The 27061-nt window shown below is 42.3% G+C and overlaps 1 protein-coding gene across 1 annotated transcript in view; it reads left to right on the top strand.

Moving 5' to 3' along the window:
* The window catches only part of LOC134346871 (contactin-associated protein-like 5), a 1673098-nt gene that overhangs the window by 1223151 nt on the left and 422886 nt on the right, over positions 1-27061 (top strand). Inside the window, exon 18 of the mRNA XM_063048676.1 lies at positions 1512-1751. Coding sequence (XP_062904746.1) covers positions 1512-1751 — 240 coding nt within the window. The remainder of the gene's footprint in view (positions 1-1511; positions 1752-27061) is intronic.

The raw sequence follows: 27061 nt of genomic DNA, 5'->3' as shown, positions 1-27061 counted from the left end.
ATTAACTTCAAGGGGCTACTATTCATCAATTAACTACCCCAATTGTAATTTGGTTTATTACGGTCGCATCTATTGGATACAATGACAAGTTTTGATTGCATTGCCATCTATACAAATCATTTCTTTGCATTAGTACATTAAGGTTACTGTATATAAGTGAAAAACAATAACAATGCAGAATAAAGTATTACAGTTACAACAGAATGTAGTGCAGGTAGTCTTTGGAGAGGGTGCAGGGGAGGCTCACAAGAATGATTCCGGGAATGAAAGGGTTATTATACAATGAACATTTGATGGCTCTGGGTCTGTACTCGCTGGAATTTAGGAGCATGAGGGGGGATCTCATTGAAACCTTTTGAATGCTGAAATGCCTGGACAGAGTAGATGTGGAAAGGATGTTTCCCATTGTGGGGGAGTCTAGGACAAGGTGGCACAGCCCCAGGGTAGAGGGGCATCCATTCTAAACAGAGATATGGAGAAATTTCTTTAGCTAGATGGTGGCAAGTTTGTTGAATATGTTACCACAGGCAGCTGTTGAGGCCAGGCCATGACTGAATGGCAGAGCAGACTCAATGGGCCAAGTGGCCTAATTCTGCTCTAATGTCATGGTTTTATGGTCTTATTGTAATTAAGGTGAAAGGCCATAATTAGGTAGATTGTGAAGTCAAAGGAGTCCATTTTATTGTACTAAGGAACCATCAATAGTCTTATAAGAGCAGATTAGAAGCTGTTCCTGAGCATGGTGGCACGTTCTTCTCTACCTTTCACTCTTTTGAACTGAGAAGTGCAAAATAGCCTTTTTGAAATGTTTCTCAAAAATTAAATTATCCTGGAGCCAAAATTTGGTCAAGGCAGCAGATTTGCTCCACTTTGCATCAACCTAAAACTTCCACTACGTCATTATTGAAAAACCATGCATTCTCCTTATTGTTCTCTTGAACAGCTTAGACCACCTTGTCATTCCATGAGGCAAGAATAGTTCAGTTAATAAAAAACAGGAAAGTAAATGTGAAGAGAATAATTGAAAGTGCTCACAGCAATGACATCTTTCAACTCCTCACATCCTGTCAACATTCATAATTTGTCCCAAAACTCATCCATTATTTAAATACTATTCAAAAAACATAGCTGTCTTAAATATGCCAATGAATGGGGTTGAAATTTAGTTAATTGGTCACATTTTATGTACCATTCAAAGTATAAAACTTTGATTTATACTTTGAAAAAACTAAATATTTACATGTGTTTCCTCCTAGCAGAAATCTGTTGAGATGTGTAGAACTAAATTTATGCACTGATATGAATTATTTTGTATTTCTTTTCACTGGAAATTATAGCAATCTAAAACATCATTTGAGCTGAAGATATTTTGTACATTGAGGTTAGGTAATTTTGCTAACAAAATTTATAGCACCAAAAATAAGAAACACATTTTCCATTCCATCCCACATCCTGATCATTACTCTATTGCTGTTACAGGAGTTTATTGTTCTGCAATAATCTTTCTGCAGGTGGAACAGCCTCAAGACAGAAGGGCTTCCTAGGATGCATTCGATCCTTACGGTTAAATGGGATCACCCTTGATCTTGAAGAAAGAGCTAAAGTTACCCCTGGAGTGAAGCCTGGCTGCCTGGGACATTGTAGCAGTTACGGTAACCTGTGTCATAATGGAGGAAGGTGCATAGAGAAATACAATGGCTATTTATGCAACTGTAGTCACTCTGCCTACAATGGTCCATTCTGTAAGAAAGGTAGGAAAATAGATTCCAGATAGGTAAGCAACTATTTTAGTGGTTCAATCCAATTGTTTCTGATGCTGAAAGTTGCTGGTTCGGTCTCCAGGACCTGAGCATAATGATTTAGTTTTACAATTTAGTGGAGTACAGTGGATTCCGATTAATTAGGATGTATCGGGACCAGTATATTTTGGCCAAATTAAACGGCTGCCTCAATTAGCCGAAATTTCATGGAAATAGTTAAAAAGGTATCATCGTTATCGTTATGTGCCATATGGTATGACATGGGCAATCATGGTCTTCCACTTGTCCATGATTATGATTCTTCTTGACAGATTTTTTCTGTGGTTTATCATTACCTTCTTCCACAAGACAGATGACCCCAGCCATTATCAATACACTTCAGGGATTGTGTGTCTGGTGTCAGTACACATGTAACCAGAACGCATGATATGCAGCAGCTGCTCATACAACCATCCACTACCTGCTCCCATGGCTTCATGCAACTCTCATTTTGGAGCTAAGCAGGTGCTGCACCTTGCCCAAGGGTGACCTGCAGGTTAGCAGAGGGAAGGAATGCCTTACACCTCCTTTAATAGAGGCATATCTCCACCCCACCACCCATAAAAAAGTATAAAGAAGACAAGGCACTGTTAGCAGATTCCTCCGGGAGTGCATCACTGCAGGAGCAGATCTGCGGATGGGTCAGAGATCAGCCTGAGTCCGGAACAGGGAGGAGGAGGCATAGTGGAGCATGGAGGAAAACCTTCAAAGAAGTCTGATGTTCCCTTCTGCTGAGGCACAAGGAACAGAACAACTGCTCCATCTCTCACACAGAAGGTGCCTTCAGTGCACAGAGACAATGTGAGCTCATCAGTTTCACAGTCTCAGACCGTGGAGACATTCAGCCCCACCCTGAGTCCGACCCAGGCACATGTTTTCAACACAACTGAAAAAGGCATAAAAAAAGACAAACTTCCATTTAATTGAGTAACAAATTATGTTCTTATATAAAACGCAGAACAAATTGTAACACAACCAATATGACTACAGAACTACAAAACTATGTATTACTTCCTAATAGTTCTTGATGGAGGAATTCATTCAGTGCACATTGCTGTGTTCTGTAAGTGAACAAAATCAGCACAGACACTTAGTGCAGATAGTGAACTGTCTTCATATGATGCTTCTGATGATTGCATCTTCCAAATCTTTATTTTAATTGTAACATTCAAAATTATTGCCAATACCTTCACATTCTTTGTAGCTCCTAACTTGCTGAAGTAGAGAAGTTGTTTCCTTTTAACCCCTGGCCTTTTCCTGGCATTACAAACCCAAATGCTTGAAACCGTGGTAAGCAAAGCAGTTCTAAATTGTCTTACTGCTTATTTCTTGCCTACCATCAGTGACAAAAAAAAAACACTGCCTTTTTAACATGAACACACGCAATTGACACTATTTAAAAACTATCCATTCCAAGCACAGTTCAGTGTCTAACGGCCACATGAGTACACGGGACTGACACTAGACAGAAGTTATTCGACAGCAGTCTCTGTCCCAATTAAGTAGTGCAGTGTCCCAAATAAATGAACGGAAATGGTACAGCATGGCCTGTTTCGTGCTGTAATTGTTATATGCTTATATGGAATCCCAGCTATTTTCTTAATTGATTTTCGTTCTGTAAGATTTGGCCAAATAAGAGGCTGTCCCCATTAACCAATGGCCCAATTAACTAGAATCCTCTGTATATGGAAAGTATTGAGCTTACTTAAGTCCCCTTTTCCAGGTGAAGTGTTAATCTGATCCCCTACCAGTTACATCAAGTAGATGTAAAAGATCCCAACTGTGCACTAAGGAATTATGAAAAGGAATTTATCTGACAAAGTGAAGCCATCATACAGTGAGTAAAGTCATAGAGTATACAGCATGGAAACAGGTCCTTCATCCAATTGGTTCATGCTAACCAAGATGATGTCTATGCCAGTCCCATTAGACCACAAGACCATAAGATATAGGAGTAGAATTAGGCCATTTGGCCCATTGAGTCTGATCCACCATTTCAACATGGCTGATCCATTTTCCCTCTCAGCCTCAATCTTCTGCCTTCTCCCCTTAGCCCTTCTTGCCCTAATTAATCATGAAACTATCAACCTCTGCCTTAAATATACCCATTAACTTGGCCTCCACAGCTACCTGTGGCAACAAATTCTACAGATTGACCATTCTCTGGCTAAAACAATTCTTCCTCATTGCCATTCTAAAAGGGTGCATCTGAGTATCAATAAACTGTCAAACTCCACTTTAAATATAGTCAGTGATTTGGCCTCCACAGCTGCCTGTGACAATGAATTCCACAGATTCATTATCCTCTGGCTAAATAAATTCCTCTTCTTCTCTGTTCTAAATGGATATCCCTGTCATCTGAAGCTATGCCCTCTGGTCCGAGACTTACACACTATAGGAGATATCTACTCCATCCATACATTTCAACATTCCATAAATTTCAATGAGATTCCACCTTTCCTTCTTCTAAACTCCAGTGAGTACAGGCTCAGAGCCATCAAAAACACTTCTTATGTTAACCCTTTCCTTCTCAAAATAATTTTCGTGAACCTCCTCTTGACCATCACCAATACTGACACATCTTTTCATAGATAGGGGCCCCAAAGCTGCTCACAATACTTCAAGTGTGGTCTAACCAATTCCTTCTAAAGCCTCAGCATTACATCCTTGCTTTTATATTTTAATCCTCTCAAAATGAATGCAAATATTACATTTGCCTTCCTTACCACTGACTCAACCTGCAAGTTAACCTTTAGGCAATTCTGCACAAGCACTCACAAGCCCCTTTGCATCTCTGATTTTTTTAGTTTTCTCCCTGTTCAGAAAACAATGTACTCCTTTATTCCTTCTACCAAAATGCATGACGATACACTTCCCCACAGTATATTCCATCTGCCAATTCTTTGCCCATTCTCTTAATGTAGACTCCCTGCTTCCTCAACACTACTTGCCCCTCCACATATCTTTCTATTATCCGTGACCTCGGCCACTAAGCCATCAATTCTTTCATCCAAATCAATGACACATAATAGGTAAAGGAGCAGTCCCAGCACAGCGGAACATCACTAGTCACCAGCAGCCAATGAAAAATGGCCTCCTTTAATCTGACTCTTTGTCTCCTGCCAGTCAGTCAATCTTCTATCCATGCTAGTATCATTCCTGTAACACCGTGAGCTGTTATCTTGTCAAGCAGCCTCACATGCAGCACCTTGTTAAGGGCCTTCTGAAAATCTATGGAAACAACATCCTTCTTTGTCTATCTTGCCCATTATTTTCTCAAATAATTCCAACAGATTTGTCAGGTAAGATTTTTCTTTAATGAAACGGTGCTGATATTGGCCTATTTTACCATGTGCTTCCTAGTGCCCTAAAACAATAATAATAGACCCCAATGTCTTCCCATTCACTGAAATCAGGCTAATTGACCTGTAATGCCCTTTCTTCTGCCTCCCTCCCCTCTTAAAGAGCAGCGTGAGATATGAAATTCCCCTGTCCTCTGAAACCATTCCAGAATCTAGTGATTCTTGAAATATCATTATTAATGTCTCCCCAACCTGTTCAGCTACCTTTTTCAGAACCCTGGAGTGTAGTCCATCTGGTCCAGGTGACTTATCTACCTGAAGACCTTTCATCTTCCCAAGCACTCTCTCTTTAATAATAGCAACAACACTCACTTCTGGCCCCTTACACTCTTGAAGTTCTGGCATACTGCTAGCGTCTAGTGAAGACTGACACAAAATACTTACTAAGTTCATCTGCCATTTCTTTGTCCCCGATTACTACCTCCCTAGTGTAATTTCTCAGCGGTCCGATATCCATTTTTGGTATCCTCTTTTATATTATTGGCTATCTTCCCTTCGTATTTCACCTTGTCTCTCCTTATGGCTTTTTAGTTGCTTTCTGTTGGTTTTTAAAAGCTTCCATATTCACTAACTTCCCCCTATAATGTATGCCCTCTTTTTTGCTTTTGTGCAGTCTTGGACTTCCATTGTTAGTCACTGGTGCCCATCCTCCCTTTACAGTACTTCTTTATCTTTGTGATACATCTATCCTGTGCTTTCTGAATTGCCCCCAGAAACTTCAGTGATTGTTGTTCTGCCATCAACCCTGCCAGTGTTCCCTTCCAATCAATTTTGGCCAGCTCCTCTCTCATGCTTCAGTAATTCTCTTTACTCTACTATAAATCTGATACATCTGACATTATCTTCTCCCTCTCAAACTGTAGGATGAATGCTGTCATTATGATCACTGCTTCCTAAGGCTTCCTTTACCTTAAGTTCCTGAATCAAATTTGGTTCATTACACAACACCCAATCTAGAATTGCCTTTTCCCTAGTGCAGGGGAGCCCTTGCATAAAGGTATTGGTCCATAGCATAAAAAAAGTTTGGGATCCCATGCCCTAGTGGGTTCAACCACAAACTGCTCTAAAAAGCCATATCATAGACCATCTACAAACTCCCTCTCTGGGGATCCAGTACCAATCTGATTTCCCCATCCACATGCAAATTGAAATCCCCATTATTATTGTAACATTCCTCTTTTTACATGACTTTCCTATCTCAAGTTATAATTTGTATTCCATATCCTGGCTTCTATTTGGAATCCTGTATATAATGCCCATCTCTTTATTTCCTACTAAAAGTTATATCTCTCTTTTGAAGAGTCACAGATACAAAATGCTGACGGTTACTCGTCCCACAGGATTTGTCTTAGATCAATTCGAGAGCATGGAAATAGGCTGTTCAGACCATGCTGGCCACAGCATCGTTCTTGCTCATACCAGTTGTCCGTATTAACTCCATAACCCTCCAAGCCCTTCCCTGGCAAGGAAGTAATATTAAGGCTTTATAAAGCACTGGTGAATACTCATTTGGGGTATTATGAACAGTTTTGGGGCTCTTATCTAAGAAAGGATGTATTGACATTGGAAAGGGTTCAAAGGAGGTTTATGAAAATGATTCCAGGATTGGAATGCTTGTCATACGAGGAGCATTTGATGGCTCTAGTCAGCCCCATCTTGGGTACTAGCCTACAAAGTACCCAGGACATCCTCAGCGAGCAGTGTCTAAGAAAGGCAGCGTCCATTATTAAGGACCTCCAGCACCCAGGGCATGCCCTTTTCTCACTGTTACCATCAGGCCTGAAGGCAAACACTCTGCAATTCAGGAACAGCTTCTTCCCCTCTGCCATCTGATTCCTAAATGGACATTGAACCCTTCAACATGACATCACATTTTTTAATATACAGTATTTTTGTTTTTTGCACATTTTTTAATCTATTCAATATCTGTACTCTGTAATTGATATACTTATTTATTTTTTTTATTACTATTTTTTTTCTGCTAGATTATGTATTGCATTGAACTGTTGCTGCTAAGTTAACAAATTTCACGTCACATGCCGGTGATGCAGATTCTGATTACCCAATGGAATTCAGAAGAATGAAGAGGGATCTCATTGAAACCTATTGAATGTTGAATGGCCTCAGTAGAGTGGATGTGGAGAGGATGTTTCTGGTGGTGGTATAGTCTAAGATCAGAGGACACAACCTCAGAATAGAGGGACATACTTTTAGAATGGTGATAAGGAGGAATGTCTTTAGCCAGACAATGATGAATCTGTGGAATTCATTGCTACAGGTGGCTGTGGAGGCCAAGTCATTGGGTATATTTAAGGAAGTGGTTGATAGATTCTTGATTAGCCAGGGCATGAAAGAATATGGGGAGTAGGCAGGAGATTGGGGCTGAGAGGGAAAATGGATTAGCCATGATGAAATGGCAGATTAGACTTGATGGACCAAATAGCTTCATTCTGCTCCTATATTTTATGGTCTTATGGTCTGACATATACCTTTCCAAATGCCTCTTTAATGTTGCAATTTTACTTGCCTAGGCCACTTCCTCTCTCAGCTCATTTCAGGTACTCACTACCTTTTGTGTGAAGAAGTTACCTTTCAGGCCACTTCTAAATCTTTCCCCTCATTTCTTGTATCTGTGAACTCTAGTTTTGGACTCCAAATCTGTGCTTTGTATTCTGATGTAGAGGTGGCCACACCTGGAGCAGCAAATTCAGTAGTCAAGATTGGAGGTGGTGCGTGTGAATATTTGCCTCACCTGGAAGAGGTGATAAGGGTTCTAGATGGGGGTAAGGGAGGATGTTTTAGGATAATGTTAACCTCTGTGACCGCAGGGGAAAGTACCAGATCTCAGGGAGGGTTGGGTGAGCTATAGGGTGAGATATAGAAGGAGTGGTCTCTCTGGAAAATAGAAAAGGGTAGCCACTTTTCCTTAAGTTGTAGAAATTTTTGGCTGCCATGCCAGTGGCTGGCTTCAGGTCAAATGTTAACATCGAGTTTATTGTCAGTTGCACAAGCATATGCATGAATAGGTGCAATGAAAAACTTACTCAAACAGTATCACAAGCAGTAACATCAGACACACTGCACTCACAAGAAATAACATAAATTATACAACATTTTAACAAGACCTAACAAAATTAGAACAAAACAATTGCAAAGTTCATTTTGTGTAAAGTGAGGAAAAAGGTCATGTACCGGTAAGCCATAATGATTAGGGATGTGCCATTTGATGGAAAAAAAACAAATTCTTGAAGGGAAGCAGCTGTTATTTATCCAGGAGCAGCTTTATTGATTATTTCACCAAGTAGCAACTTTGAATGTTTTTTTTATATCATATTGTTTCAGTTTTAGTTGATAACTAAGTAGCATCTGCAGAAGTTCAAAGTAAATTTATTATCAAAGTGCATATATGTCACCATATACAACCCCGAGATTCATTTCTCTTGCAGGCAATCACAGTAAATACAAAACACAAAATAATCTGCAGATGCTGAGGTCAAAGCAACACTCACAACACGCTGGAGGAACTCAGCAGGTCGGGCAGCATCCGTGGAAAAGATCAGTCGACGTTTCGGGCCGGAACCCTTCGTCAGGATCCAGCTCGAAACGTCGACTGATCTTTTCCACGGATGCTGCCCGACCTGCTGAGTTCCTCCAGCGTGTTGTGAGTGTCACAGTAAATACAAGAAACACAATAGAATCAATGAAAGACTGAACAACATCCAATGTGCAAAAAAAAACTGTGCAAATGCAAAAAGAAGAGAAAAAATAGTAATAATAAAAAAGCAACAAATATTAAAAACCTGAGATGAAGAGTCCTTAAAATGAGTCCACAGGTTGTGGGAACTGTTCAGTGATGGGGTGTGTGAAGTCATTCACTCTGATGCAAGAGCCTGATGGTTGAGGGTAGTAACTGTTCCTGAACTTGGTGGTGTGAGTCCTGAAGCTATCGTACCTTCTTCCTAATAGCAACACTGAGAAGACAGCATGGCTTGGATGCTGGAGGCCCTTGGTGATAGATGCTGGTTTCCTGTGATACTTGTAAGAAAGTACAGGCACTGTCTTGCTTTCTTCATAATGGCACCTATATGCTGGACCCAGGACTGATCTAGTGATAACGAATGAAATGATAACGCCAAGGAATTTAAAGTTGCTGACCCTCAAATCTCTGATCCCACTCCAACTGGCTCATGAACCTCCAATTTCCTCCTACTGAAATCAATAATCTTCTCGTTGGTCTTGCTGACTTTAAGTGAGAGATCGTTTTTGTGGCACCACTCAGCCAGATTTTCAATCTCTCTCTTCTATGCCAATTCATCACCACCTTAGATCTGGCTAATGACAGTGGTGAAGTTGGCATTGGAGCTGTGCTTAGCCCCACAGTCACAAGTATAAAGGGAATAAGGCAGGGAGTTATGCACTCAACCTTGTGGTGAACCAGCGCTGAGGGAGATTATGTAGGGTATGTTGTTGCCAATCCGAAGACACTGAATGAAAGGAATTGTCAACAATTCAGGTCCTGATGTAGAGTTTTGACACTTAACATCAATGTTTCCTTCTGTCTCACAAGTTCTACTCGACCCACTGAGTTCCTTCAGCAGGAAAAGAACAAACAAAGGCAAGGAATTCTATGCTCGGTAGCTCGAAATATACAGATATATTAATTTTGAAAATGCATTTTGTCAAGAAATTACAGTAGGCTCAAGTTTAGTTCCACTTCAGAGCATCTGTGCTGAAGTTGAGAATACAACAAATTGATCTATAGATTAGATCCAATCAAGTGTTGGGGAATTCCATTTGTGTAGTGTTTCAAATCATGTGAATGTTCTAATTGCAAGGGTGGTCAAGGGATTGTGAAGGAAGAAGGAATATCTTTGATATCTTTGAAAATAATGATAGGTGCATTATAATGATTAGAGAACTTGCATATGATTAGGGGAGTTTGTTAGTATTTGTAGAAGTTGGGGTGGAATATGATTTGGTGGTCTGACATTAAAAGGTTACTCCTATAATTTGTGTTTTAATGGTCTTATTATTGGAGGTGTAAGGCATTCCAGGATAGCTGGAGATCAAACAGTATATCTGCCCATTTCTGCTTTACCTTTTCCCCCAAATCCATTGATGGTGCTATAAAGCGAGATTTACCTGATGTATTTGGATATCTTGTCTCCGTTCAGCTGTCTGGCAATTCAAAGACTGAGAAGTCTATTCAGCACGTGACAGCAAAGGAATGGCAGGTGCAGTTTAACTCAGACAAAAACAAGATGATGCTCTTTGGGAAGTTAAACCAGGATAGGAGTTAAACAATAAATAACAGTGCTCTCGGGAGTGCTGTAGAACAGAAGAGATCTAGGAGTGCAAGTACTTAGTTTCCTGAAAGGACAGTACAGGTGGACAGAGAGACAAAAAGTGTTTATGGTATATTTGCCTTCATCAGTCAAGGCATTGAGTACAAGAGTTGGGACATCATTTAATCATTAGCAAGACCCCACATACAATATTGTAAACAGTTCTGGACACCCTACCATAAAAAAGATGTGATTAATCTATCCTGGGTGCAGAAAAGATTTACATATTTATTGTCAATATTGAGCAGCTTGAATTAAGAGAAGGAATTTAATAGGCTGGGACTGTTTTGCCTGCAGCGAAAGATGCTAAGAGGTGACCTTACAGAGTTTTGTACATTCATGAGGGTCAGTCCTTCTTTCCAAGGTATGGGAGTCTAAAACTAGAGAGCATAGACTTAAGGTGAGAGGGAAAGTATTTGAAGGGGACCTGAGAGACAAATTTTCCACACAAAGAATGGTGTATATGTGGAGCAATCTGCCAGATGAAGTGGTAGAGACAGGCACAATTACAACATTTGAAATATGTTTGAAAGATGAAGAAAGGTTTAAAGGGATTGGATAAAATGCAGGTAAATGGGACTAGATCATGAGTACACCTTAGTCGGCATGGACGAACTAGGCCAAAGGAAGTGTTATCATAGAGACGCAGAACACTGCAGCTCAGAAACAGGGCCTTCAGCCCATCTAGTCTGTGCCAAACTATTATACTTCTTACAGGTCCCATTGACTTGTACCCAGACCACAGCTCTCCCCTTCATGTACCAATCCAAATTTCTTTTAAATTTTAGGATCAAACTCACATCTACTACTTCTCCTGGCAGCTCATTCTATACTCTCATCACCCTTTGTGTGAAGAAGTTCCCTTCATGTTCCCCCCCTTTTTTTATTCAAGTTCCCTTAAACCATGACCTCCAGATCTAGCTGATGATCCATAATGTATAATGATATGGCTCTAATGAGTATTAGATATTATAAGCTGTTTTTTTCTCTCTGGGGTATAGGAGGCTGAGGGCTAACCATTATGGGGTCATAGAGAGAGTAAATAGGCTCTTATTCTCAGGGTAAAACTAAAGGGTATACATCTAAGATGAGAGGGGTGATATTTAATGGAGAAACAAAGAGGAAATTGTTTCACAGAGAGAGTGGTGGTTATGTGGAACAAAGCAGCCAATGGGGTGTGAAGATAGGTACAATTACAACACTTAGAAAACATCTGGACAGGATCTATTGTATTACAAATTGTATAAAATCTATTGTATTATAAATTACAATAGGAAATATATAAAATTAATTTAAATAAATAGTGCAAAAGGAGAGCACTACTGGGATAGTGTTCATGGGTTGGTTCATTGTCCATTCAAAAGTATGATGGTGGAGGACAAGAGCCTATTCCTAAAACACTGAGCGTGTTAAAATGAGTGAACTGGGCCAAAGGGTCTGATTCTGTGATACAAGGCTCTATGACTCAATAATTTTAACCACAAGGTTGCCATGAGGGTGGGGGGGGGTAGTGGCAGTGATGGGAATAAGCTCCCACTACCTACTTAGTGCTTCCAATAGTGTGCAGCTGGAATAGCATCTGACAACCAGGTCCAGCACCTGTCCTTGTGTGGCTTAAAGCCCATTTCTACTGATGGGGGTGGGGGGAGGGTTGGCGGTGGGGAAGGCTGGCGCTTTAAAAATTGTCACGACCAGCAGATAGGGCTTATCAGCCATAGTTGGCAACTCATCATGGAGAAGGAAAGTTCTGAGCTCAAACCTCTGCAGTCTTGCGGCTATACCCATTCATTGGGAAGGTTGTTTCTGGAGTAAACCCCGAGGGAAAATCTGGAGCTGGAGTCTCTAAGGCAGTCCTACATTGAGTTCAACGCTGACTAGTAACTCGAGCGACATGCTAATGCCAAACTGTATTGGTCTCTGCCATTGATCAGTTACATGGAGAGGGAGAGCCTACTGCATGGGCAAAGACTTGCTGTCTGTATCGTACTGCCCTGGTTTGTGCATTTTCAGATGGTGCTGTGACAGTCGGGGCACAACATGCTTGGTCAATATCAACCAATGGAAAGCTTCAAATATCCTCCTTTGGTAATATTCCAACCAATGTTCTAGCAAGTTGGTAATCTATATATCTAGTGGAAAATAAGGAGTGAAAAGTCATTATGTTTGCATTGCCATCTACATGTGGACATAATTAAATTCACACTCTTGAGTTCTTCATTCACTGCATTCCCTAGAAAAGAAGTCCATGTTCCATTAATGGTTAGTTTAATATTACAAATGCTACAACAATCATCAATTATCATTAGCAATAACATGAATAATTTATTGCTTCTGAGCTGATAGTGGCTTATGATGTGAAACATAGATATTTTTTGAATATTTTCTTATCAAGAACTTCATTTGCTGCTTCTTAAATATAAAGTAACATAATGCATTTATATTACATATGTCTTTTATCATCAATTATAATTTTGCCCAGATTGGAAAGGTAGCTTCAGGCATTTTGCTTTAGAAAACCTCTCTGCATTTATTAGGTCCCAATCCATTTTCACAATGAAGGTGACATCTGAGGAAACACATAAAAAATATCTTGTCTTATGAAGGAAATTGAGATATTCGCTGAAGCAATGTATATCATTATATATTTAAATTACTTATACTTTCTTTCTCTCATCCTTCATTATATATACGTACCCACGATATGGGCTCATACTGCAAATGTGAGTCCAAAACATTGTTACTGTGTAAGATTCCCAATATTACTACATTGCTGCTGAGCGTTTGAAGCATACCATGATTTAACCCGTAACCTTCTCAATTGGACAGTGAGCTGAAATAATAAAGATGGGACATAAATAAGTCGTAAAATATGTAATGGCTGTATTACCACAGTTGGACATACACTCGATGGTTACCTCCTGTACCTAATAAAGTAGCTACTGAGTGTATGTCTGTGGTCTTCACCTGCTGTAGTCTATCCACTTCAAGGTTTGAAACATTGTGCACTTAGAGAATCTCTTCTGCACACCACTGTTTGTAACATGTTATTTGAATTACTGTCACCTTCCTGTCAGCTTGAACCAGTCTGGCCATTCTCCTCTGACCTCTCTCATTAACAAGGAGTATTCACTCACAAAACTGCAGCTCACTGGATGTTATTTTGTTTTTTGCACCATTCTCTGTAAACTGTAGAGACTGTTGTGTGTGAAAATCCCAAGAGATCAGCAGTTTCTGAGATACTCAAATCACCTTGTCCAGTACCAACAATTACTCCATGGTCAAAATCACTTAGATCACATACCTAATCCATCTCATGTTTGGTCTGAACAACAGCTGAACCTCTTGACCATGTCTGCCTGCTTTTATGCATTGAGTGGCTGCCACATGATTGGCTGATTAGATATTTGCATTACCGAGCAGGTGTACAGGTGTATCTCAAAAAGAAGCCACTGATTGTATGAACCTATAATACGGGCTCATGTTGTAAATGTTATTGTTACCATGTAAGATCCCTACTCTTGCTACATTACCAGGGAAACTTTCAAACGTTCAAATGTATCTTGATTGAAACCATAACCTTCTCAATTGGACAGTGAACTGCTATAATGTTGAAAGAATAAAGATGGGACATAAATAAGTTGTAAAATATGTAATGGCTGTCTTACCACAGCTGGAGATAATCTTCTGTGTTCACAGTGCATCTAGTTTCTGGTATGCTGCTAGGTTAGCCAGAAGCAAAAATGTATTTATATAACTTCTGGTATCAATCGATGTGCCTTACAGTTTTGCTGTAAAGTGGATATGATTAAGATCATGAGACATAGGATCAGAGTTAGCCCATCAAGTCTGCATCGTGGCTGTTTTATTATCCCTCTCAACCCCATTTTCCTACCTTCTCCCGGTAACCTTTGATGCCCTTACTAATCAAGAACCTATCAACCTCTGCTTTAAATATGCCTAGAGACTTGACCTCCGCAGCTGACTGTAGCAATGAATTCTGCAGATTCACCACCCTCTGGCTAAAGAAACTCCTCCTCATCTCTGTGCCAAAGGGACATCCTTGTATGCTGATGCTTTGCCCTCTGGTCTTAGAATCCCCAGTTACGGGAAATATTCTCTCCACATCCACTCAGTCTAAGTTTTTCAATACTCAATAGGTTTCATAGTCATAGTCATACTTTATTAATCCCGGGGGAAGTTGGTTTTCGTTACAGTTGCTCCATAAATAATAAATAGTAATAGAACCATAAATAGTTAAATAGTAATATGTAAATTATGCCAGTAAATTATGAAATAAGTCCAGGACCAGCCTATTGGCTCAGGATGTCTGACCCTCCAAGGGAGAAGCTGTAAAGTTTGATGGCCACAGGCACGAATGACTTCCTATGATGCTCAGTGCTGCATCTCAGTGGAATGAGTCTCTGGCTGAATGTACTCCTGTGCCCACCCAGTACATTATGTAGTGGATGGGAGACATTGACCAAGATGGCATGCAACTTAGACAGCATCCTCTTTCCAGACACCACCGTGAGAGAGTCTAGTTCCATCCCCACAACATCACTGGCCTTACGAATGAGTTTGTTGATTCTGTTGATGTCTGTTGGTTTCAATGAGATTTCCTTGCATTCTTCTAAACTTCAGTGACTATAAACCCAGAGCCATCAAATTCTCATCCTATGTTAACCTTTTCATTCCTGTGAATGCTAATTCATGGACAGAATTTCATTCACAAGCTTAAGAGGCAATGAAGTAAATGGTTTAATGAAATCAAGTCAGCTCCAAGCTCACAGCAACTGATGGGACTCTGTTGATGTAGCCATCACTTTGTTGTTATTCCTGGACATTGTTCTATCAGCTTTAATCTTGTCCAGTCTTCGCTGTCAGTACCCCTGCTGGTTGAAGCTCCTATTTTATAAACTTTATTCATAATAAAAAATATATTTTCAAAAATAAACCATGCAATGCCTTTTCATTCTTACATTAATAGACAATGCATTAGGCAGTGCTCTTTAAACCAAGAGAACTGTTACCACTCAGTCGTTCCCTAAAGTGATACATTACTACAATAATTGAAGGAATTCAATTTGACATTAAAATTACTTTATATCTAAATAAATTTACTTTACTTTGAACTTTCCTCACCCAACCCAGTTGTACTCCCTGTCAAGTAGTGGAAGAACCCTACACCGTGGTGGCTGTGCCAAGCTTCAGTGTGTCTCTCAGCATGTACTCCTACAGCCTGAAATGTGCTATTTGGCAACATTCCGCTCTTTTACATTACGGTACCATATTTTCTCACTCCTCCAACATGCCAGCACGAATTTCCAATAATTTCTCCCCATCCCCCTTCTTTGTTTTTCCATCCTCAATTCTGGTTTCACTCCTAACCTGTATATCTGCAATTAACCTCCCTATAGTGCCCATCTTCCTTCCCTTTCTCCTATGGTCCACTTTCTTCTCCTGTCAGATTCCTTCTTCTTCAGCCACCTTTCTACATCTCCCAGCTTCTCATTTTACCCCCTCCCTGCAGACACTTACCTTCCCCTTCGCCTTGTTTCATCAATCACCGTTTAGCTTGTACTCGTTTCTGTCCTCCACCTCTTATTCTGGCTTCTTCCCCCTTCCTTTCCAGACGTGATGAAGGGTCTCAGCCAGGACATCAGCTCTTTAGTCCTCCCGATAGTTGCTGCTTGACCTGCTGAGTTGCTCTGTATGTGTGTTACTCTGGACTTCCAGCATCTGCAAAATCTCTGATGTTTCTTATTGCTTTAGTTCAGATGGTTTAGAGTAATGGTAGGTAATTGCCAACTACTTGTGAGTTGATCTTTCACAAATTCATTTGCTGAATGTGCAGAATCGATGAAGCATTGAATTTCAACAGTTTCAGCATATTTGTTCAACAAATTAATATCTCTGTTAAAATGGTGTATTGATATTATGCAAATGCTACTTCCACTTTACAGTTTCTAGATCATGTTCAATTGCTTTCGTACACATGCAAGTGTTGGGTGGGCACTTCATTAGCTAAACAGAAGTGGAAGTGGGGAATAGTAAAGGAATCCGCTAGTCTTGCGAGACCATGGATCTGCACCTGGAAAGTCTTCACTTTCCAGGGCGCAGGCCTGGGCAAGGTTGTATGGAAGACCAGCAGTTGCCCATGCTGCAAGTCTCCCCTCTCCATGACACCAATGTTGTCCAAGGGAAGGGCATTAGGATCCATACAGCTTGGCACCAGTGTTGTCGCAGTGCCTTGCTCAAAGACACAACACGTTGCCTCGACTGGGTTCGAATTCACGACCTTCAAGTCGCTAGTCCAATGCCTTAACCACTTGGCTACATGCCCACACAATGGGGAATAGTTCAACAGATATTCATTAGAAATCTCTCAAGAGTAAGTTGGTAATTCCAGTGAATGTGGTGTTCATTTGGTGAGTTGCTAGAAAATGCAATTACTTCATGCATTGATGCATTGATTACTTCATCAGAATCTGCAACATTTAAATGTGTACACACTTAAATTATTAAAACACATTCCAGCTAATCTATTGCGTTACCACAATGAATCAAACAAAAAACTCCAAGGTTGTTACAAATTTCAGGGTTGATAAGATGGGATAAGATTTGCCTGGAGTGATATCATCAGTCAATTCTACATTCTGAATAATTTTCTCTCCTACTCAGCTCAGTGGAAAATAGCATCAGGAAAGAACAATTGCCAAATGTTTTCCATTAGCTCCCAAAGTCAGTTTTACCCCTGATGTCACCACACTAGTCAAAGTTGTGTTGTTGTCGTGTTGTAATGCAATTGAGTAAAGTGGCCCAGTTCTATATAGTTCATCAGATGAGTTCCTTATAAAAGGCCAGTTTACTTCCTTGTCCTTTAATAATTTTCAAGACCTAACATTAATGAACATCAACTTACGCTTTGAATATACCCATGGACTTGGCCTCTGCTGCAGTCTGTGGCAGGGCATTCCACACATTCACTACACTTTGGCTAAAAAAATTCCTCCTTATCTCAAACAATAATGAGGTGGGCTGCGGGGAAGAAGTCATCTCTCTGACACAGTGGTGTCAAGAAAACTACCTCTCCCTCAATGTTGCAGAAACAAAGGAGCTGGTTGTGGATTATAGGAGGAATGTAGATGGGCATCACTGGATATGGGGTTGAGAGGGTAAACAGCTTTAAGCGCCTCGGCATCCACATCGCCGAGGACCTCACGTGGTCTGTACACATCAGCTGTGTGGTGAAAAAGGCACAACAGTGCCTCTTTCACTTCAGACAGTTGAGGAAGCTCGGTATGGGCCCCCAAATCCTAAGAGCCTTCTAAAGGGGCACAACTGAGAGCATCCTGTCTGGCTACATCACTGCCTGGTATGGGAACTGTACTTCCCTCAATCACAGTACTCTGCAGAGAGTGGTGCAGACAGCCCAGTGCATCTGTAGCTGTGAAAATCCCATGATTCAGCACATTTACAAGGACAGGTGTGTAAAAAGGGCACATAGGATCGTTGGAGACCCAAAGCGCCCCAACCACAATCTAATCCAGATGCTACTATCCGGGAAACGGTACCGCAGCGTAAAAGTGAGAACCAACAGGCTCTGGGCCATCAGACTGATTAACTCACACTGATTTAAGTGTACAGTCGGCCCTCCTTATCCGCGAGTTCTGCATGCACAAATTCAACCAAGCGCGAATTGAGAAAACCTGAAAGTGTTCTTCCAGCACTTGTTGTTCAATCATGTAAAGACTTTCCTTTGTTGTCATTATTCCCTAAACAATACAGTATAACAACTATTTTACATAGCATTTACATTGTATTAGGTATTATAAGTAATCTAGAGATGATTTAAAGTATATGGGAGGATGTGCGTAGGTTATTGGGATCGGAAAAAAACTGGAAGTTCTCTTACTAAGTAAGTCGGAACAGGTACATCAGTATTATTTAGCATCAGTTAGTCAAACGTTTGTTTTAGTACATAGTATATATTTTACCTTTCTACGCATATAAAACACTTAAGAAATGTATGTTTCAGCGCCGGCTCAGGAACGGAAATTCTCGCGTTCGATCCAGCGATAAACCACTCCCGAGCGCTCTCCATCCCAGCCGGGTTGATGTGAAGGATCAAAAACTGAAAACTCCAAAACCCAATAATTAAACAACTGCATTGCTTAATAATAATTGTAGCTTTAATCGGGGCAGGGCTTTTCTCACTTTTTCCTTTAAAATTGTTCTGATCGTTGACCGACTCTAGCCTAGCGCTTTTCCAATGACTGATGGCGTTTCACCTCTTTCCGATCGCTTTATTATTTCCACTTTATTTTAAATCATGATCGTGATTATTTTCGTGAGCAGAAACACTGCCGATTCAGAGCTCCACCGCCGAGTCCTAATGTCCACCGCACCGAGACAGGTTAAATAAGGTCCGGGGTTCCGTTGGGTCCTAAGATCCACCGCATTTGGACAGGTTGAATAAGGGACTTGAGCATCCGCGTTTTTTGGTATCCGCGAGGGGTTCCAGAAACAATCTTTTGCGGATAAGTAGGGCCGACTGTACTCTATATTACATTGACTGTTCTATTTATTATAAATTACTATGACTTGGCTCTCTGTAACTGGCTGAGGGCATTGATCAGCTCCACCAAAGACAGTGGTGCATCAAGCCGCTCAGCACCCGGAGGCTGACCCTTGGCAAGTCCTCCTACCCTGCATACATCTTCACTGCACAAGTCTGAGAAGGAAACCTCATAAAGGGAACAAACTTCTGCAGTAATTCTTTTTCCCCATAGCCTTTGATGCCATAACCAATCAAGAACCTATCAAGCTCTGCTTTAAATACATCAAACAACCAGGCTTCCTCAGCTGCATGTGGTCATAAATTCCACCAATTCATCATCCTCTGGCTAAATAAATTTCTCCACATCTCTGTTTTAAATGCACACCCCTCTATCCTGAAGCTGTGTCCTCTTGTCCGAGACTCCCCGATCATGGTAAACATGCTTTCCACATCTACTCTGTTGAGGCCTTTCAACATTCAGAAGGTTTCAATGAGATCACTCCTCCCTCCATTCTAAAATCCAGTGAGTACAGACCCAAACTTATCAAAAGTTTCTGGTATGATAATCCTTTCATTTCCAAAATCATCCTTGTGAACCTCCTCTGAACCCTCTCCAAAGCCAGCACATCTTTTACACGAGGAATGTAAAACTGTTCACAATACTCAAGATGTGGCCTCGCCAGTGCCTTATAAAGCCTCAGCATCACATCCTTGGTCTTGGATTCTAGACTTCTTGAAGTGAATGCTAACATTGCATTTGCCTTCCTCACCACCAACTCTACCTACAAGTTAACCTTTAGAGTGTTCTGCACAAGAACCCCCAAGTCCCTTTGCATCTCAGATTTTTGGATTTTCTCCCTGTTTAGAAAATGGTCTACACATTTATTTCTACCATCAAAAAGCATGACCATACATTTTCCAACATATATTTCATTTGCCACTTTCTTACCCAATCTCCTAATCTGTCTAAATCCTTCTGCAGCCTACCTGTTTCCTCAACACCACTTGCCCTTCCACCAATCTTCATACCATTTGAAAATGTGACAACAAAGCCATCTATTCCATCATCTAAATCATTGATAAACAGCATAAAAAGAAACGGTCCCAACACTGACCCCTGTGGAAAACCACTGGTCACTGGCAGCCAACCAGAAAAGCATTCTTTTATTCCCACTCGCTGTCTCCTACCAATCAGCCAATGCTCTAACCATGCCAGCAACTTTCCTGTAACACCATGGGTTCTTTACTTGGTAAGCAACCTTATGTGGCACCTTGTCAAAGGTTTTCTGGAAGTCCAAATATACAACGTCCACTACACCCCCTTTATCTATCATACATGAAATCTCCTCAAAGAATTCCAACAGGTTTGTCAGGCAAGATTTTCCCTTAAGGAAACCATGCTGACATTGTCTTATCTTGTCCTGTGTCACCAAATACTCCATAACCTCATCTTTAATATTTGACACCAACATCTTCCCATCCACTGAGGTCAGACGAACTGGTCTATAATTTCTTTTCTGCTGCCTTCCTCCTTTCTTAGAGTGGAATGACATTTGCAATTTTCCAGTCCTCTGGCACCATGCCAGAGTACAATGATTTTTGAAAAATCATTACTACTGCCTCCACACTCTCTACCGCTACCTCTTTCAGGACCCTAGGATGCAGTTCATCTGGTCCGAGTGACTTTTGTACCCTCAGGTCTTTCAGCTTTCTCAGCACATTCTCTGTTATAATGGTAACTGCACTCACTTCCCTTCCCTCACACCCTTTAACATCTTGCACACGGCTAATGGCTTCCACAGTGAAGACTGATGCAAAATACTCATTTAGTTCATCTGCCATCTCCTTGTACCCCATTATTATTTCTCTGGCCTCATTTTCTAAAGATCCTATGTCCACTCTCATCTCTCCTTTATTTTTTTACAGACTTGAAAAAGCTTTTACTATCCACTTTGATATTGTTTGCCTGCTTGCTTTCATATTTCCTCTATCTTCCCAATAATTTTTGCTTTGTTGTATGCCCTCTCTTTTGCTTTTACATTCACTTTGACTTCCCTTGTCAGCCTCGGTTGTACTATTTTGCCATTTGAGTATTTCTTTGTTTTTTTGGGAATACATCTATCCTGCACTTTCCTCATTTTCCCCAGAAACTGACGCCATTGCCGTTCTGCTATCATCCCTGCCAGCATCTCCTTCCAATTTACTTTGGCCAACTCCTCTCTCATACCACTCTAATTTCCTTTGCTCCACTGTCAAGTTGAACTCAATCATATTGTGATTGTGCCTCCTTAGGGCACTTTTTCATTAAGCTCCCTAATCGCCTCTGGTTCATTACGTAACACCCAATCCAGTACAGCTGATCCCTTCGTAGGCTCAACAAACTGACAACTGCTCTAAATAGCCATCTCATAAGCATTCAACAAACTCACTTTCTTGAGATCCACTACCAAACCGATTTTCCCAATCGACCTGCATGTTGAAATCTCTCATGACTATCATAACAGTACCCTTTTGACATGCCTTTTCTATTTCCCGTTGTAAACTGTGGTCCACATCCCAGATGCTGTTGGGTGGCCTGTATATAACTGCCATCAACATCCTTTCACCCTTGCAGTTTCTTAACTCAATCTACAAGGATTCAACATTTTCCAATCTTATGTCACATTTTACGACTGATTTGATGTTAATCTTACCAGCAGAGCCACAGCACCCCCTCTGCCTACCTTCCTATCCCTCCGATACAATGTGTGACCTTGGAATTCAGCTCCCAGCTACAACCATCCTTCAGCCACGATTCAGTGATGGCCACAACCTAACAATCTGTAATAATGCAGCAAGATCATCCACCTTATTTCTTATACTCCACGCGTTGAGTACACTTTGGGTACTGTATTTGCTACCCTTTTTGATTCTGCATCCCTAATGCACTGATGCTCACCCTGCTGGCTGCAATTTTGTGCTATCATCTGCCTGCCCTTCCTGACAGTCGGACTGCAACATCGGTGGTCTTAAATTGGTTAAGTTATATTTAGGAAATCTCCATCACTAGAATCTGAGAGATACGTCTGAAAGAGTGGACATATTCATTGGTCTCCGCAGCTGGTGTGGAGGTGTGGGGGGAGGGGGTTAATAGTATTCTACAATTATGTTAGAGCCCCTAGCAATCCTTCTTTTCCCAAAGAACCTGGACCCGAATTTCCGCATCAAATTTCTGTACTTGGCTGCCTTGTTGGGGCTAAAGGGAATAGATATTAGGGTACTCCAGAAGCTGAGTACTTGGGGAGAACCATTCAAATCCAACAGCTTTAGATATTCTGATAGTTGGCATACTCACAAGTAATGCTTATAAAAGTATTGGGTAGTGGGTTTGGATTGTCCTCTGCTTCCCTTTTCCCTATTCCTTCCCCACCAATCTCAGTTGTACAAGAAAGAGAATTTTAATCCCTGCAAGAAATCATCGTGTCTAGCAGATGCTTCAGTTCACACCTAGTGCCTAGTGTCAGTTGGACTTTCCTTCGAGTCTTGACTGCTGTTCTAGTGATGAGCAACACCTGGCACGGTCCTTTCCAGCTAAAGAAAAGAGAATCCTTTGTAACGTTTTTACATGCACCATGTTGTCTGGGTGAGTGTTCTCTTTTTCCGGCTGGGGCAGGGCCGCTTCCACTTCTTTTTGTTTTTATCTAATTGCCTCTCCTAAGAATTTTACTGATTCAATGGTCTTTTCATCTGTCCGAATCATTGAGGTGTCAACTCCGCGCGCAGTGGGGGCTGGGATCTGGCAGGCATTGGGCGTCCCATTAGGACTGCAAAGGGGGTTAATTTAGTAGCCCAATTAGGCTGATTCTATAAGATATATCGAACAATTGGCAGAGTTTCGGGCCATTTTTACCCAGTATCCTGACAGCGTATCTTCTAGTACCCCATTCATCCGTTCCACCAGCCCAGAGGATTGAGGTTGGTAAGAGAGGTGGTATTCCCAGCCAAAACCCAGAGCCCAAATCAATTCAATAAGTTGTTTCAAAGGGACACTTAATGTGAGTGATATGTATACCATATACATTCTGAAATATTTTTCCTTCGCAAACATCCACAAAAACAGAGGTGTTCCCCAAAGAATGAATGACAGTTAAATGTCAGAACCCCAAAGCCCCCCAGCTCCCCCCTCCCACACATAAGCAGCAGTACCCCACCAGTAAAAAAGGATCAGCACCCTCCATTGAGCACTAAAACGTGCAGCAAAGCATCAATAAAGACATAGACTTGCAGTACCCCAACGACTATTCGTTCACTCGGTAATTCGACATACCACAGGCTCTCTCTCTCCCTAAGGGAAAAAGAGATGTCCCAGTTTCACAGTGAGAGGGGAGCCATAACAAACAGCTCACTGATTTATGATGCTAAAAGTCTGGTGTGTCACTTTTTCCTGACCTCTGTGCCCAGAGAGTCGGCCCTGGAAAGCCTCAACTCTCCAGACACACAGCCCACTGCAGCCAATCCACTGCTCCCAATGTTCCATGTTCTCCTGTGATGCCTCAGTCAGGGGCACCAGCTTAGAATCAGCATGTCTCTAGAACTATGAGAATCCAGAACCCTAAAGGTACACTAGTCTTCCAGGCTGCATCCTTGGGATATCAAAAAGTGGCCGGTCGTGAGGCCCTGAGAGCGGGTCCCATTCCTGCAAAGAACTGATGTCAGAGTATAACTCCAGGTCAGGGTCTTCAAAAGAACCTTGAAAAGGAAAAAAGGAGATATTAAAGATAGAAATAGAGCTGTTTCTGAAGATGCATGCAAAGGAGTCGCCATTTAGCACCATCTTGATTTTGCTGTCCCCTCTGAGTCAATTAATCATTTTCCCAGTAAAGTGGGTTCCTCTGTCACTATTGATTTGGTAAGGGACGCGAAGTGGGGGATGATATCCCTCCTTCAGAAGGGTCTTGACCACGATTCTGGTATCATCTTTCTGAGTTGGAAATGACTTTACCCACTTAGAAAACATATCAACTATCACCAATGGATATTTGAACCCACCCCCCATGTGCTGGCATATGCACAAAGTCAATGTGTAGTTTGGTGAAAGGGTGATTTCCCTCTATTATTTGTTTGATAAATTATGAAACTCTGTACAGTACACCTGGGCCATTACTGTTAAACCTGGTGCAAACCATTGTTGTGATAACCGATGTATAATTCCCCCCTTTACCTACATGCCCCTAGTGGTGACCCAGGCCAACAAGGGCAGGTAGGAGACTTTGGGGGAATACACCTTGGGGCCGGGGAGGGGGTGCGTGTTGAGCACCTAAGCTCTTCTAGCTGCGAAGCCAGTTCTTGGGCCGCTGCCGGATCTTTTGAAGTGGGTTCCTGTGGGGTGAGGTGGGGGGGCAGCTTTATGCAGGGCCTGGATAGGCACATCCCCCACAGCAGCCTGCTTGGGCCCTGTACCTGCTGCAGCCTTGCCCTTATTATGGAATCCGTGGAGTCAGTGTGGGCTTCGCACTTGATTATCACTAAACTGCTTGGCAACTGTACCACTTATAGCAAGTTGGTGATTATTTGGTGGACATATTGTATGGCTTTTCTGGACGAAGTAATAAAACCCCTGTTTCTCCAGAGTGTCCCAAAGTCGTTCACCACCCTAAAGGTATAACGGGAATCGCTGTAGATATTAGCATACTTTCTGGCTGCTAGAATGTGGGCCCGGGCTAAAGCAAACAGCTCAGCAGCCTGAGCCCAAGGCCCTGCGGGGAGGGCCGCTGCTAAATTCCAGTGTCTCAAAGGGCATGACAAAGGCGTAGCCAGGCAGGTCATTAGGTTTACTGGAGGCACCGTAGGTAAAAAGAATTAACTAGGGATTATTCAAGGGAGTGGTGGACAGGTGGGGTCGGGTGAGATAATTGTCTCGACTACCAGGCAGTCACGAGGCTCCGAAAGGTCAGGAAATGGCACCAGGGTCGAGGAGTTGAGGGATGGTGCTCTTTTAAAAGAGGTTATGTTTACCTTGTAGCCCGTTCTGTGAGCCGTTGTGAAATGCCGAGTTGAGCAGCATCACTGCATGGGGAGTCAGGACGGTAAAGCATGACCCAAGACCAGTGCGTGGCCTTTTCTCCCATTAGGGCAGCAGTGGCCATAGCACGGTTGGAGACAACCAGACATCCCGCGAGCTAGGGGCTCTCAGGTCCACTCAGAGCCCTTGCAATACAACTATTTTACCCGTCCCTAAGCCAGGAAGACCTGAGGAATGGCAGTTCGTAGAGGACCTACGGTCAATTATTCAAATCGTGCACCGGTTTCACCCGTGGTGCTGGATATCAATGTTATACTGGCCTCTATTCCCTCCCAAAACCGCTGGTACATTGTAGTCGACTTGTGCTCAGCCTTCTCCATCTTTCCCCCCCCCCCCCCAACACTGCAGCTCGCAGCGGCCACTCCAGTGGTGATGTCTGTTATCTGTCAAGTAGGGTGCCGTCCACAATTCTGATTTATGGAGACAAACGTGAGAGCACGGAGGAACAGCTGGTGAAACTTCTGAAATGACTGTTTCGCTGCTGCTGCTACTGTATGATCCAGAATCTCCGGAGGAGAAGGCCCCGAGTCCTCGGCTTTGCTTGTTGCTCAGCAGCCGGGGCGGGGTCGAAGCGCTCGGCAGAGGATGGTGCTCGGTGGTCAGTGTCAGAGTGCTGGTCGGAGGCTCGAAGTTTTCGGATGGACTCAGAGTCCGCTGCAGTCGTGTGCTTCCAATGGTGCAGCATTGGCAAGTTTGTAGTGCTTGGAGGTTCATGGCAGGGAGAGTTTCTCCCTTCTACCATCTGCGTGAGATGATGAGGCTATCGGAACTTTGAGACTATTTTTACCGTGTCCATGGTCTGTTCTTTATCAAATTACGGTATTGCTTTTCACTGTCGTAAGTATATGTTATAATTATGTGGTTTTGTCAGTTTTGGTCTTGGTATGCCTTGTGTTTCATGTGATATCATTCTGGAGGAACATTATATCATTTTTTAATGCATGCATTTCTAAATGACAATAAACGAGGGCTGAGTGTCTTCATAATCTAACCTACCGGGGGCAGAAGGGTCTCCGGAGTCCACCATGCTCCCGAGACAGGACGACACTAGCAAAGCCCTCTTTTTCATTCATGTAGAGATAGAAGGGTTTCTTATAGTCTGGCAGCCCGAGGGCAGAAGCTTTCATCAGGGCCTCTCTCAGGGCGGTGAATGCTTCTACCATTACCTTAGACTCTTGGATGATTTTGGGTGCTGTTTGTATCAAACCCTCCCGAAAGGTCGCATCACAGCCGAGTCCATTTGAATTGTTGGCCACTGTAAGTGAGGCAAATAGATACTGGCTGTCTTCATGCGGGGGAGGGGGGGTGGGATGGAGAAGACTGAGCACAAGTCGACTACAATGTACCAGCGGCTTTGGGAGGGAATGGAGGCCAGTATAACATTGATATCCAGCACCACGGGCGAAACTGGTTGCACAATTTGATTAATGGACCATAGGTCCTCTGTGAACCGCCACTCCTCAGGTCTTCCTGGCTTAGGGACGGGTAAAATAATTGTATTGCAAGGGCTCTGAGTGGGCCTGAGAGCCCCTCATTGTATCAGGGTCTCAATTACTGGCCTGATATCCTGCAGTAGTCCAGTGATAGGCAGTACAGTCGGACAGAGGGTAGATGGCTATTCCGTTTCGGCGTGACACATTGAGGAGCCACGGTCTTGACTAGGCCTACGTGGTTCTTAGCTCCATGGTGGACGTCAGCGGGATTGAGGCGGAGGATGGTGTCGGGAAAAGATCTCTTCAGCCCTTCTGATGGCAATCGTAATGATACCCAAATTGGGGGTCAGCAAGTGTACCCCAGAATCTTGGCATTGGGGTAGATTGGTCCGTACTCTTTTTACCATAGGACCTAAGTCCTCCGGCGTGAAGGGAGGTTGCAGAGCAAGGGAACCATGAGGCTGGGACATCTGCGTCTCTAGGAATAACTGTGTCTGGGCG

This window comes from Mobula hypostoma, chromosome 5 (assembly GCF_963921235.1).
Source record: "Mobula hypostoma chromosome 5, sMobHyp1.1, whole genome shotgun sequence".
NCBI lineage: Eukaryota > Metazoa > Chordata > Chondrichthyes > Myliobatiformes > Myliobatidae > Mobula > Mobula hypostoma.
Note: the sequence above shows the minus strand (reverse complement) of the source record. Positions and strands in the feature narration are given on the sequence as shown.